Genomic DNA, 14351 nt, shown 5'->3' with positions numbered 1-14351 from the left:
TAACCCTCCCAGCCCTTTATACTTCTTTTATGCAATTAACTGATCTGGCCGGCTGTTGAGGTCGTTTGAATGCTTCTGTTATTCACCCACTAGAGTTGTAATCTCTTAAAGGGCATGCCAGTCTAGTTTCCATCTTTTTATCCAACTTCATACCACTTAGCATGATACCCTTACATAGGGAAGATGTACCATGAATACTTTCTGAATTGAAATACTTACGTGTCTTTCATAAATGCATTTGCTTACCTGACAGCTTTACCTGGTTTTGAACATAAAGAGAGAAGCCATTTTTCTTACTGAGCCACATGAAAAGCAAAGAAAATTATTTCAAGCTAGTAAGTTATAACAGTATCTCATACTTGAACCCCATTTTTATTTAAATGAATTCAGTATCTTTTTTCATCTTCAGCATCCCTTAAGAAGGAAAAAAAAATAGGATATTTTGGAAAGTAAGCAAAAAATTGGATCTTTGCTTTCCCAAACATGGTTTGAGACCCCCCTGACTGCTTCATACACTTGCATCTGGTTCTTGGCATTATCAAGAGTCCCTAGGCTGAATAATATGATATCATCCATGCTAATTGTGGCCCTGATCATCAGCTCTATAGTTGTTCTTTCTACCACCTGATCTATGCTTTTTACTTTTAATTTTTATATAAGAACCGATTAGAGGTTGACTTGAAATAACAGTGAGAATTTTAAAAAATGGCATTTTCTGATGTACTCCTTTGCATGTATTTTTTCACTAAATTAAGGAAATCATTTTTTCAAAATAGTAATTTATTTATCTTGAGATCGTAGTTCTTATAACTAATTTGGTATTGAAGAAAAAACTCGTTGCCCTCGAGTCCCTTCCAACTCGTAGCGACCCCATAGGACGGAGTATTTGGTATTGGTGACCTTCAAAACATAGGGAAAAGATTCAGATTCACAAGTCAAATATATTTATTACTACTTGTGAATTATAAAGTGAGAAGCATAGTGATTATTAGTATTTTAGTCTTCATATAAATCCTGTATAAATGTAGTTATAGATGATATCTCTGTCCCCTGATTAAGGTGAAATGCTATGAATAGCTTTTGCTGAAGCAACTCTGTATATAGAGTCTGTATTTTAAATTGTAATTGAATAATGTTACAAATCTTCCATATTACAGGATGCTTGTATGATTACTTATTTCTCTCTTCCTTTGTCTGTGTGCCCACCCACCAATATTATGAAATTTCCATACTACTTTTATTCTGTTTTAAGCATCCTTTATAGGTTTTCCAGGAGCCCTGGTGGCACGGTGGTTAAGAGCTACAGCTGCTAACCAGAAGGTCAGCAGTTCAAATCCACCAGCTGTTCCTTGGAAACCCTATGGGGCAGTTCTACACTGTCCTTTAGGGACATTATGAGTCGATATCAACTCCACAGCAACATGTTTTTATAGGTTCTCCATAATTAATGGTCACAAAAGAAAATTTGGACAGTTACCTAAAACATTAAACCTCACATTTTCCAGTCAATCACTGATTAATTTCATCACTTAGATTTTGCTGGCCAAACTATATGTGGTATTTTTAGCTTCAATAAAGTTAAGATAGTTGCAGTCAGTAAAGATTTAGTAGATGTAGTTAGTCATCAAAGCTGCTGCTGTTGATTTGAGAATTGAAGCTTTTTATTAAAATACATTATCTAGTATATTATTAATTTCTATAATTTGTAAAAAGGAATTAGTCTTTGTGTCATTTCCCTTTTTCAGGATTAGACACACGTTAAACAAAAGTAAAGGGGTGGTAGATAAAGAGCCAGCGGTAGTTTGTCAAACATGTATACAGTGGGCTATATAAGTCTCTGTTGATAGCCCCACATCAGGAAAAAGCTCTCTTACTATGGTTATTGGCCCAATTAATTTCCCTCACTTTATCAGTTTTTACTTTGCTTTGAATACTATCTTTCCTAAACTAGGTAATTTCAAAACAATCGCAATATAAAGAAACTGTTTTGACAGTTTCTTAACATAGTTACACAGTGATTTCCTCACATATAACTTTTTAGTATACTAAGAAAATCTGTTGCCGTCAAGTGGATTCCAGCTCACAGCAACTCTATAGACAGAGTAGAACTGCCCCATAGGGTTTTCCAAGCTGTAAATCTTTTCGGAAGCAAACTGCCACATCTTTTTCCCATAGAGCAGTTGGTAGGTTTGAGCACCAGTCAAGTGCTTAACCGCTGTGCCACCAGGGCTCCTGTTTTAGTGTACTAGGAGTTCAGAAAAACAACAAAAACATCATGGGTTAAAAAGCAGCCACAGAAGGGCCCATGGAGAAGGAAGGAACTGAATCAGGCCTTAAAGATGGCACAGGTCTTCTGTGTGTGTTGGGGGCAGGGGACATCCCAGGATGGGTAAGATGGCTTGAGCAGAGATATGAGTAAGTTAATGTAATATAAGGGCAAGTATCTTGGAAATACCCTGAAACATCATAGATTTTAAGTACATGCTTATTTTCCTTTACCTACTATTGTAGATTGAACTGTGTCCCCCAAAAGTTCGTGTCGGCTTGGCGGGGCCATAATTCCCAGTTATTGTGTGATTGTCCATCATTTTGTGATCTGATAAGATTTTCCTATGTGTTATAAACCCTTCCTCTATGCTGTTAATGAGGCAGAATTAGAGGCAGTTATGTTAATGAGGCAGGACTCAATTTATAAGATTACGTTGTGTCTTGAGTGAATCTCCTTCAAGATATAAAAGGGAGGAGTAGACGGGTACCTCATACCATCAAGAAAGCGGCACTGGGAGCAGAACATGTCCTTTGGACCTGGGGTTTCTGCACTGAAAAGCTCCTAGACCCAGGGAAGATTTATGACAAGGACCTTTCCCCAGAACCAACAGAGAGAAAAAGTCTGCCCCTAGAGCCGGCACTCTGAATTCAGACTTATAGCCTCCTAGACTGTGAGAGGATAAATTTCTCTTTGTTAAAGCCATCCACTTGTGGTATTTCTGCTATAGCAGCACTAGATAACTAAGACACCTACTCTATGAGGAATGAAATAAGAAATGTATAGTAGAATAGCCTTAGAGCTCATCTTAGAATACTAGGACCTCAAAGATCCTCTCAACTGACCCCCTCATTTTGCCAGTGAGGAAAATTACTTAGCCTAAGACAGGAAAGAACTTACTCAGAATTTCTTGTTGAATTATGTAGAGGCAGAAGTCTTACTGAAACTTAAGCTTTCTGTATCCCAGTCTAGCATTCCTGGCAGCAGATAGCATACTACATAAAGTAAGCTGAACAGTGTTGAAGGTTAAAATGGGTCTGGTTGCCTGAAATGTCAGCAAAATTTGTTCCTAGTTAGACAGAAACCAGTTTGTGTATGGTAATGAAACCTGTTGTATTCCTATATGGAACTTGGGTTCCTAAGACACTGTTACCAAAGTACATACTGGAGAGTGTATATTGTTGTTATGTACCATCCCTTTGGTTCCGACTCATAGCAACCCCATGTACAACAAAACGAAACACTGCCTGGCCTGCACCATCCTCAAAATTATTGCTATGCTTGAGCCCACTGTGTTAGTCCATCTCATTGAGGGTCTTCCTCTCTTTCATTGAGCCTCTACTTTACCAAGCATGATGTCCTTCTCCAGGGATTCGTCCTTCCTTATAACAAACATGTCCCAAGTACCTGAGATGAAGCCTCACCGTCCTCACTTCTAAGGAACATTCTAGCTGTACTTCTTCTAAAACAAATTTGTTCGTTCTTCTGGCAGTCCATGGTATATTCAACATTCTTAGCCAACACCATAATTCAAAGGCATCAATTCTTCAGTCTTTGTTATTCGTTGTCCAGCTTTCGCATATGAGGAGATTGAAAATACCGTGGAGTGCATATTAGAGCTAAAGAAATGCTGGCCTGAAAGCCATTCTGCATAGCATTGGAGCACTTCAACCTGGTATGCAAAATTAAGAGCATTCCCTGAAGTAAAGGGCACTTGAGATAAGCATATTATACTCTGTAAAATTCTGGCTCTGAGCCTAGATCACATCACAGCAAAATAGGTTCAGTTCAAAAGAACCTCTGTTCTCTTACCCTTCACTCAACATACAGAATGAAAACCAAAGTGCAGAGTATTCTTGCTCCTCTCAAATCAAAAGCCAGCCCACTAGACCCAGGAGTCAGCTAGGGTTACTCTCAGGAACATTTCTACATCTTATGTGAGGACTAAGATAGAAATAGTAATTTTGTTTCTTCTTTAATTTATGAGAAATGACAAAATGACACTCAGCCTGTACAAATTAGACCCTTTCAATGAAGAGGTAATCAAATCCATATGATTTTAATCCCTTGAGCAATCCTTGGAGGAGCTTAAGTATATCTGAGCCCCCAGGAGGATCCTCTCCATGCCGAGTAATGTACTTAGTAATGGAAGAGTGCTGATGGTTTTTATTACCACTCTTCCATTAAGTAGAATTTCTTCTGTTGTCTTTCAGAGACTGAACAGTTCTTTTTAATTGCTTTAATGTTTCTTATTTTGTACTCTCAAGAATCTGTACCAAGGGGCAGTGTGTTATTGCACCTGTGTTGTGCTGTCCTCTGCCCTGACATAGTTAGCTTGGGCTGCTCTGACAAAGAAGAGAACAGAAGATTAGGCAGTCTGAGGAGAATCATGGCCTGCTGCCCTTGGAGAGGGCTGTTTACACCATGGTAAAAAAAAAAAAAAAATTCCTGTCTGCCCATCTGTCGTAGTTATCTAGTGCTGCTGTAACAGGAGTACTGTAAGTGGATGACTTTAACAATAAGAAATTTATTTTCTCACAGTCTAGGAGGCTAGAAGTCCAAATTCAGGGTCCGCTCCAAGGGAAGGTTTACTCTCTCTGTTGGCTCTGGGGAAAGGTCCTTGTTGTCAGTCTTTCCCTATATAGGAGCTTCTCAGCAGAGGGACCCAAGTCCAAAGCACATGCTGTTCTCCTGCCTCTTGTTTATTACCTGTATGAGGTCCACTATGTCTCTCTCTTTTACATCTCAAAAGAGATTAGTTTAAAACACAAACTAATCTTGTAGATTAACATTAGCATAACTACCTCAGTAACATAACTGCCAATAATCCCACTTAATTAACATCATAGAGGCAGGGTTTACAACACATAGGAAAATTATCAAATCGATCACAAAATGGTGGACAGTCACACAATAACTGGGAATCATGGCCTAGCCAAGTTAACACATATTTTAGGGGGGTACAATTTAATCTATAACACCATCTAAATATGATCTACCCGTATTTAGACCTGTGGCTGGGTATCTGATCTTGCATGAGCCTACACAGTTAACTAGGAGACTAACAAGGTAGGATGATAAAGTCGTAATACTTTATCCTAGGTTATTTGTGGACGTATGCTTTGTTATGCCTTGTACATGTTGGGACTATGGGTCATAAATTTTCTGTTTTCCTGCAGCAACTCAGTAACAGAGTTAGTGTGTATGGTAAGCCAGCAGAGTAGAGGGAAAGCCACTACAAAATGTGTTTAAGGTCCCTTCTGGAACCAACCTTTCTTACCCACATATTAGAATCCAGTTGATATCCACTAGGAACTGGCTCAAGGCAGAGCTTTGTATTGCTCTGGGAAACTTTACATTCTTTCTATAGGAGGAAAACAATTGGGTAAATATTAAATGTTCCCTGAGTTTCCTCAAGTAAATACATAGTTTTTCAAACTTCCATCATAGATGTTTATCTTGATCAACTGCCATTGGCAAGCAGTTCACACAAGTCCAGCCCCCTTACAAGGCAGACACCAATAAGAAAACAGGAACTTGGCTGTCAGAATTCCCTCATAGGCTATCAACTCTGCTTAGCTTTTCTATTGGACACCAAATCATATCTGACTTTTCATTTAATGCTCAAAGTATTCAAAGATAAAAAACTAGTGGTGGTAAAGATACATTCTACCTCGGGCTTTAAACATGTTTTTATAAGAACAATTACTAGTTTTTTTTGTTTGTTTATGTTTTTACAGTTCTTCATGTTATAGAGGTTTTTGAAATCTTCAGATTCCACTAGCTATTTCTTCTGTACTCATTTCCCACTGTTGTCTTTACCATCTCATGTTATGCAACATTTTGAATACTGTGCCAGGAAGCTTATAATTTATATTCATAATGCTTTCAATTTCAAATTTATTTTAGAAATGGCAGCCAACACATTTTGAAAATATTGACTTTATACTTAAGGGTCATCGTGGAATATATTTTGTAGTGGCTTTGTGAGACTACTTTTAATGACTTATTGGTTAATTAATTTTAGGCTTTGTTATTCTCTTCTATCTCGCATAATCCCTGGCTTTATCATTTTTAGAACCTGGTTATTTCTGGCTTCTTGGTTTTGTTTGCTTGCTTGCTTGCTTACTTGTTTGTTCATCTTTCCTGTGTTTGAAGACAATCTAAAGGAGCCCCAAGTATAGGCTGCCCCTGGCAAATAAATAGAAGTACCAGTGGAATACCATTATTACTGCTCACAGCTGGCAGCTGTCTGCTTAAAATTCTTACTGCCACTCTACAAATTTAGGTTGGGTAGTCAGAGAGTATTTTATATGCGTAACCAATAGAAGCAACTGAAAAAACACCTAGATATTCCCTTTCTCAATTCCCACTTCACCCACTTTCGGAACTGTATGCTGTTGACTCTAAAGCACCGAGGTAAGAAAGGACTTCCAGATTCTCCATTAAGGAAATTTGTGTACGTTTGTTTTAAGGTTTCTCATTGCACAGCAGTCATACACCGGAGAGAACTGAATATTTAACTTGCTTAAGCTCACATAGAAGTTCGATTCCAGTGGAAAAGTGAATACATTTCCTTTGCAGCCTCACCTGGACTGATTCCTGCTCACCCTACTGTTTCTTAAAGGAAGATGTGACCATTGTGTTTTCAAGCATTATTATTTCATTTTGCTTCTGCTTAAGAATTAACTGTTCTGTTACTTGTGATTCACAGAAAGAAGCAGAGGTAAAGGAACGATCTGTTTTTGACATCCCTATATTTACAGAAGAATTCCTGAACCACAGCAAAGGTGATTACTGAAGATCTTTTTGTGTTCCTCAGGTCTGTGACAGGGGATTCAGTTCTCAGGAGGAATTCATTGTCCAAAGGAAATGGTAGTGATACACCTCCTTAGAAATTGTCTGGAAGACAGAGTTAACTGCTTCCGTTTCGCTCTGTATTAAAGGTAGCTACTCAAACACCAGTGGAGGAAAGATAGGCCAGTGTTATCAAAGCTGCTTTCGTCTCTGAATCAAAGGGAGTAAAAGTAAATTACTAATTCAGTTGTTTCCAAACTTAGCCATGGAACTCTTTGTACAAATGAAAGCTTGCATGGGAGTCTAAAATTTAAAATAAACAAAAGCTGATCCTGTTGCAATGAAGATGGGGACCCACAGCTGTACTTGGCCAGTCTCTTAGGATCCCTCTGTGAAAACCCTCAGGCTTCTCAAAGCACAGTTTTAAAAAGCAAAACAAACAAAAAATACTGCTTTCATACTTTAGGGGATTGCAGTTGTTCCTTGCAATCTTATATATAGAATAAGACCAGCTTTAGGAAATTAAAATAGCTCTGGGGAGCCAAGTGTTTCATTGCTGGAATTGCTATCTGGAATGCCATGATGAGAATAGGGAGATGAGGTGGGGTAGCTAAACACATTCTAATTAGAGGCAGCCAAGCAGAACTCCCCTCTGAGAATCGCAAGACTCCTCAGAGACTCTTTGTAGTGCTGTATGTTTTCTGTGGGGTGTGTGTCCTCAGCCCGTGAAGCAGAGCTCCGCCAGCTTCGCAAGTCCAACATGGAGTTTGAAGAGAGGAATGCGGCCCTGCAAAAGCATGTGGAGAGCATGCGCACAGCAGTGGAGAAGCTGGAGGTGGATGTAATCCAGGAGCGGAGCCGCAACACAGTCCTACAGCAGCACTTGGAGACCCTGCGGCAGGTGTTGACCAACAGCTTTGCCAGCATGCCCTTGCCTGGTAATGACATTTCAGTGGCCAGGGTAGGGGGGTTAAGCGGGAATACCATTTATAATGGTATTGGTGTGGTAAGGCTTAAATATCCCTCAAGGAAAATCAATAAAATACATTTTTTCCCCTCAGAGTTTTCTGGGGGTCATGTAATAGAATCTGTATTGGCTAAAATCATCTAACATTTCAGATTCTCTGGTCGGTTAAATTTTCCCCATTTATATATCAATACAATATACTTTCTATTGAGCATAATTTAATATTCAGAACAATGGAAACTGAGTAATAAATCCTGAGTGGAGCACTTTCTCTCATGTGTGTATGTTTGCTTGCTTTTATATTTGTTTTTGTTTTAATCAGAAGGGAGAGAAGAACAGACACTAGTATTTCTTGTATACTCTTTCATTTTTGAGGGTAGTCACAGCAGAAAACTGGGAGAGTCTCTAACCCGTGTTTATTTTATGTAGCTGCTCGTGTATACTGTACAGCAATTATATAGCCCATCTGTTTAGAGTATATGGATTAATTTAATTTCTTTGAGGTCTAAAAGTCTCTCCTCTAGAATTTTAATTTGTTTATGAAACAGACCACATTAATGTTATGGTTTCTTTTGCTCCGAACTTACTTAACTGCTTTATGGTTGAACTGAATGGGGGATATTTTCTTACTCTCTCTTTTTAATCTCACTTCAGGAAGTGGAGAAACACCTACAGTGGACACCATAGATTCGTATATGAACAGACTACACAGTATTATTTTAGCTAATCCGCAAGACAATGAAAACTTCATAGCTACGGTTCGAGAAGTTGTGAGCAGGCTTGATCGTTAGGGAATGGTGAGTGCTCGCTCCTAAGATCCTGGAATTACATTGAGCAAATTAGTTGGAGGCTTGCTTAAGATTCTTGTTGAATGACTGCTAAGTGTGTTGAATAATGTTAGAAAACAGAATCAAGACAACTTTTTCTCATGCTCTCATGATTTAATGGAAAGAGCCTGATTTTTGTGGTTGAACCTAGGTTCTGGCTTTGTCACTTTTATTAGATGTATTCTTGGGTATTTATTTTCCAAAGAGTTTTTTGAAGAGTGATTGAGAAGCTCAGAGGAAAGCATCCAAAAATAGCACTTAGAACAAAGTAGATACCACTTAATTGTTAACCTGCATTTTCCATAGAAAATATAAATAATAATTTACAATGAATAGCAAGATAATGTTTATACATATGACTGAATAAGTGAGAAGCTTTTCGTTCATTGCTCAATATCAGAATGACTGTTGTATGTTAATTGTTAATGTGATTTAGCCTTACAGTGAAACAGTTAATGCCCTGATTTAATAGATTAAAAAATACCCAAACTCTCAATAAACAAGAAAGAGAGGAAAGAGAAAATAAACTTTTAAAATAATATATTGAACAAAGGGTGCATATACTAGTCATAGTATTATTACATATAAGTCATAGGAATATGTGTTATGTCTTTTTGGAGGAGAAAAGAGTACATTTCCAGAAGGGATCTGCCCATGTAAATAAACATTTTGGTACTAACGGTCACTCATCAGGTATCATTTACCAAATGGAAGTGGTATTGTTTTACCGAAATTCCTAGAGATAGGATACTCCTTAGTATACCTTTTGGTTATATATCTATAGATACATCTATAGATGTGTATATATACATATACCAACATGGCTTGGACTTTGAATGATATGTATAGGAATAAATAAAACCCATGATTTTTTGTCTAATGAGGCAACATCTGCTAACAGAGACAAAGGCAGAAGTCTTTATCCTTTTTGGTCATGCTCTTGGATAGTAACTATACAGGCAATTCATTATACTTTAGCCTCAACCATACTCTGATGGGGAAAGGATTACTGTCCTTCTAGTGAGTAGCCGGGTGAAACGGACTGTACTTCTAAGAGATAACTGGACTCCCTGCAGAATAAAGAAGTGGCGTTACTAGTGCTGTTTATGAAGGGAACAGCTTGTAAATCGCAGCCTGGGATTTTCAGAGGCTCATCATCCTTCTCATTTTCACTCGGTGTTTTCAATTAGCACTCTTGTAGTCTTGAAAAGAGAGAGCTGGGAAACAGTGTGGAAGATTGTAAAAGAACCCAGTAATTGATAACATGGTGTTTCCTCACATAGGTATAGGGCAGTTATTACAAGTATTGAGCCAAAAGTGGTCTTCTATTTTGAACATTTTGCCAGTAAGCTTTACTCATCTTAAAAATATAGACTATCGTATCCACTTTCTGGGTATCTTAGAAAACCTAGAATGTCACCATTATCCTTGATTTTAACCTAAAAATATTTTGCCCTTGAAAAAAACAATACAGGAAAATGTGAACTGTTAAATTACTATAGATTTCTTACATTCTGGCCATGCAAACATAACTAAGAATAGATAGTTCCCCACACCTCCAAAACTGCCAAAATTCAACAGTTACAAAGGCTGTGATTATGCTTTGGCCTCATTATATAAATATGTACAGACAGCTAGGCCTGATGTCCCCAGTACTCGTGGTGCAATTAATTGTGCTGACATGAGCTTGGCAAAAGTTTCACCCACTGTCAGGAGCCAGTGAGTGAAGGGAAGCTAATGGTATACAAGTTTTAGAGCATATTAGAAGGGACCATTAGAAATCCCAGCATTTTGCATATGAAGAAACTGAGTCTCAAAAAGGTAAAATGTCTTACCTAAAAATATCTGAGCGGATGAGGGCAGAATCCAGGACTAGAGCACAGATACCTAAATTTTCATCTGGTAGGGTTTCTAAAACATTGCTATAAAGACAGGGAAACCAAAAAAAAAAATTCCAAACCCATTGCCATCGAGTCAATTCCGACTCATAGTGACCCTATAGGACAGAGTAGAACTGCCCCATAGTGTTTCCAAGGAGCACCTGGTGGATTTGAACTGCTGACCTTTTGGTTAGCAGCCTAACACTTAACCACTGCACCACCAGGGCTCCGAGGAGGGGCAAGGGAAGGCCAAAAACTTTTGGAATGAAAGCATTAGAATAAATAGAAGTAAAGAGAAAAAAAATCATAAACCAGTAATTACAATGCTATACAGCCCATTTTTTAATTATTTTTATAGATAAATAATAGGAGAATTACTTCAGCTGCGATCTTTCTTTGTGGCTAACTAGTACGTAGAGAAAAATGCGATTGGGAGAAAGCAGTTGGGGTTGATTTCATGTTGAGGGGTGACCACTTCATATAGACTATCAAAGTCTATATGTTGCTTGATTGCAGTTGAACAAAATGATAAATATTTGACTTTTGAGCACTGAAAAGGAAATTTTCTTACGTGATTCTGTTTTTATCAATGTGACAGAATTTACTGATCATATTCATAGAATTGATTCCTGAACATGCAGATATCCTTAGATTTGTACTTAAAGAAAACTGTATTTGATTTAGTCTTTGGACTAAAATAGAGCATTGATTTTCCATCTTGAGATTTGTCCCTGATAGCTGCTTTTCTGTGTTCAGCTGACTACTTTCCTACCTCCTATTGTTGCTGAACTGGAGCTGGGCCATGTTTCTCACTGAAATGTTATCTAGAACATCTCAACGAGGTGCTGCTTGTAACTCTACTAGCTCTTAGTTTACATTCATCCCGCTTCTCACCTTAACCCTTATGAAAATAGAACAAAGCATTTTTTAACGTATAGCCCTAACCCCTTCTGAGTAATGCTTACCTTTTTTGTGTCATTTTGTTTTTTTATGAATTCTACAGGTATTAAAGCTTCAAGATGTTCTGTAAGTGAGGAATAAGAAGCCATCGATGGAAATTTGAACCGAATGGGGGCAGGAAGGGAGTACAGATCACTTTCCTTGGGAAGGAATTATCAGTGAGTTAAATGCCTTCACCCCAGGAAGCCATATGAGAGAGCAGCAAAAGGAACATGTATGTGAACTTCCTGTGGAATCGTCCTTGTGTGAAGCTTTGAAAAGTGTACAGCCACTCTCCCATCTTCAGTTTCCTCTCATTTCCTTTTCTGTTAAAGTGGATCTGCGTATATTCTGCTGACTGGGTGACCCTGAGATTGACATCTTCTGCAGCAGGAAGACTTCCCCATTGTTGTAATTCAGATTGGACCCTTTTATCAGTGGAGCTCCAGTTTTCTTACCTGTCACTTTTTTTAATACCTTTGGGGGTTTATTTTTTTGCTTCCTTCACCCCCACCAAGTTATACATCTTCATTTTCTGGGCTCTGGGCTTTTTTACTCAGCAGGGTTCTGAAGGAGAGTTTCTCTCATTGGACAAGCCCAATCTCCCATCATTGCTCTGCTGTGACTCCAAAGAAAGGAGCTTCTTGTTGATAGTGCCCTGTGGAGTGAGGCTGTGTTTCCTACCCCACACAGTGCTCAGTGGGCGCCAGCCCTCAACGAGGCTTTGTGATTGCTGCCCTGAAGGAGAATGCCCTTTCCTTCCTCCTTGGTACTGCCTGCTGTTTTCTAAGCATTGCTCCTGCACATACATGTTGTCCTAGCCCCAGCGAGGCTCTTTTGTTCCCATCTGTTGGCAATGTCTTGTGGAGCATCTTTGCTGAAGGAAAGGTCATTGGTAAACAGGAGAGAAAAAGTAGTTTCTCATTTGGTATTGAAAAAACTCCTAAGTTTATCATAACTGAAAACTGAGGGAGTCCCTGTCTTCTTTAAGTGAACTGATTCGTGGATTTAGATAGGTGGAAACGTTATTCAAAATAGTCTCTTGAGTAGACCAAACGGGCACAGAGGAATTCTCATGTTCTTTGTTTTCCTTCTGTAGCCTTTAACTGCTGAATCTATGTGAAAAGGACAGGTTTCCTTTCCTCCTCCCTCTTCCTTAGCAAGTGATTGTTTTTTTGTTTTGTTTTATTTTTTTAACAGCAGAAGGGAAGAGGGGTTTCTGATGATTCTTACCTCAGGTCTTTTTTTTTTTTGGACACTCTAGAGCAAAGGCTGAAGGTTGCAGCTGAGATCTTTGGAACCAAAGCAGAACATGCGGAGCCCATTGTCCAGGCACCATGCCACTGAAGGCAGGTGGATGGAAGTGTGGCACCTCTCACAATATGCCCACAAGCCAGGGTGGAAGCCAGAAACTCCCTGTCACATTGCTGCACCACCCTGTCTCCTCAGCACCTCCTTACCTGTTTCTTTATTTGCCCAAAGGAAAACAACAACAAAATACCTTTTTTTTTTAATGTCACGTGTGAGCACACATCAAATTTCTACATGCTACATCCCACATACCACCACTTGGCAATTTTTGCCATCACTGTCTATTGCTATAAACCTAGCCAACTTGTCTGCTTCTCTGTGCTTTCTTGTTTTCCCTCTCTCACTTGCTGTTCTTGCTACTTCTCTCAGATTCTGCCTGCTAAGTCCATGCTTGTCTATGGCAGGACACCAAGCTGTCTCTAGAAGTTTGTTTCTGCCTTCTGCCAGATCCTTTCTCTCCTTTCTTCCTTTCTCCTAATATTTCTCTCTCTCTCTTCTTTGTGTTACGTTTTGTACAACTTTATTAGCAATGCTGTTGTGACCAGTAAAGGCTGTAACTTGGTCCAAAGATATCATTCTTCTGACTCTAGATAGGACCCTTGACATTGACTTGAAATATTTGCATATCAGGCTACAGAAGATCACAGGAGAGCCTACAGTCTGAAATCCTTTTCACAGAATAAGCAGCCTGCCTTCGAAATGCTGGCTGGCTCTCCTGGTAGCTACACACCTGGCTCGCTGGTGTCTGGGATTCAGCTGCTACAAAACTGTCAGGTTCTGTAGAGCAGATAGTGCCTCCTCCTCTATTCCTTTATCCTCTGTGCTCAACGAGAAGGTGCTAAATGAGGCTACAGGCTAGCACGATACCTAATTCATGTTTCCCAGCAAGCTTGCAAATATTACTGTTCTCATTAAGAAGCCCTGGTTTTTGCACTTATGTGTTCTTCTCAAGAAATAAAGTTGTTGCCTATTCAGTGTTACAGATTTCCTTTTTTTATCATTACTAAAAATACCACAAGGAACAGCTGAGAAAAGGGAGGCAAGGTATTTTTATTTCTGAAAGGTTAAAGTTTAGAAAAAGATTGTGTACATGTGTTTGGAACTGTTGAAATGCCAAGTTTTCTGTACAAGTGTTTTGTAATTAAACTTTTAGATTTTCTTTGTTTTTTAAGAAGTTGATGTGCTTGCTTGACATTTGCCTCATTAAAACTTTTCTATGTTGAATCCCCCGATTCAATTTTACCTGCATTGTGATGAAAAAAAAAAAAATCCTACCTCTGCCTTTTTGTCTTAAAGACTTTGCCAATTCTATATTAATCATCCAGTCTGTTCCGCTTTTAAAACAGCAACACATTCTTTTACTA

At 38.7% G+C, this 14351-nt stretch overlaps 1 protein-coding gene across 6 annotated transcripts in view; it reads left to right on the top strand.

The window, feature by feature from the left end:
* The window catches only part of HMG20A (high mobility group 20A), an 80779-nt gene extending 66815 nt beyond the window's left edge, over positions 1-13964 (top strand). For all 6 annotated transcript variants that reach the window (XM_049905495.1, XM_049905497.1, XM_049905494.1 and 3 more), the window contains 4 exons: positions 6981-7056; positions 7786-8001; positions 8685-8827; positions 11741-13964. In XM_049905495.1, coding sequence (XP_049761452.1) covers positions 6981-7056; positions 7786-8001; positions 8685-8821 — 429 coding nt within the window. In that variant the 3' untranslated portion in view covers positions 8822-8827; positions 11741-13964. The remainder of the gene's footprint in view (positions 1-6980; positions 7057-7785; positions 8002-8684; positions 8828-11740) is intronic.
* Positions 13965-14351: the final 387 nt, after the last annotated feature.

Source organism: Elephas maximus, chromosome 13, assembly GCF_024166365.1.
Source record: "Elephas maximus indicus isolate mEleMax1 chromosome 13, mEleMax1 primary haplotype, whole genome shotgun sequence".
NCBI classification, from domain to species: Eukaryota; Metazoa; Chordata; class Mammalia; order Proboscidea; family Elephantidae; genus Elephas; species Elephas maximus.
Note: the sequence above shows the minus strand (reverse complement) of the source record. Positions and strands in the feature narration are given on the sequence as shown.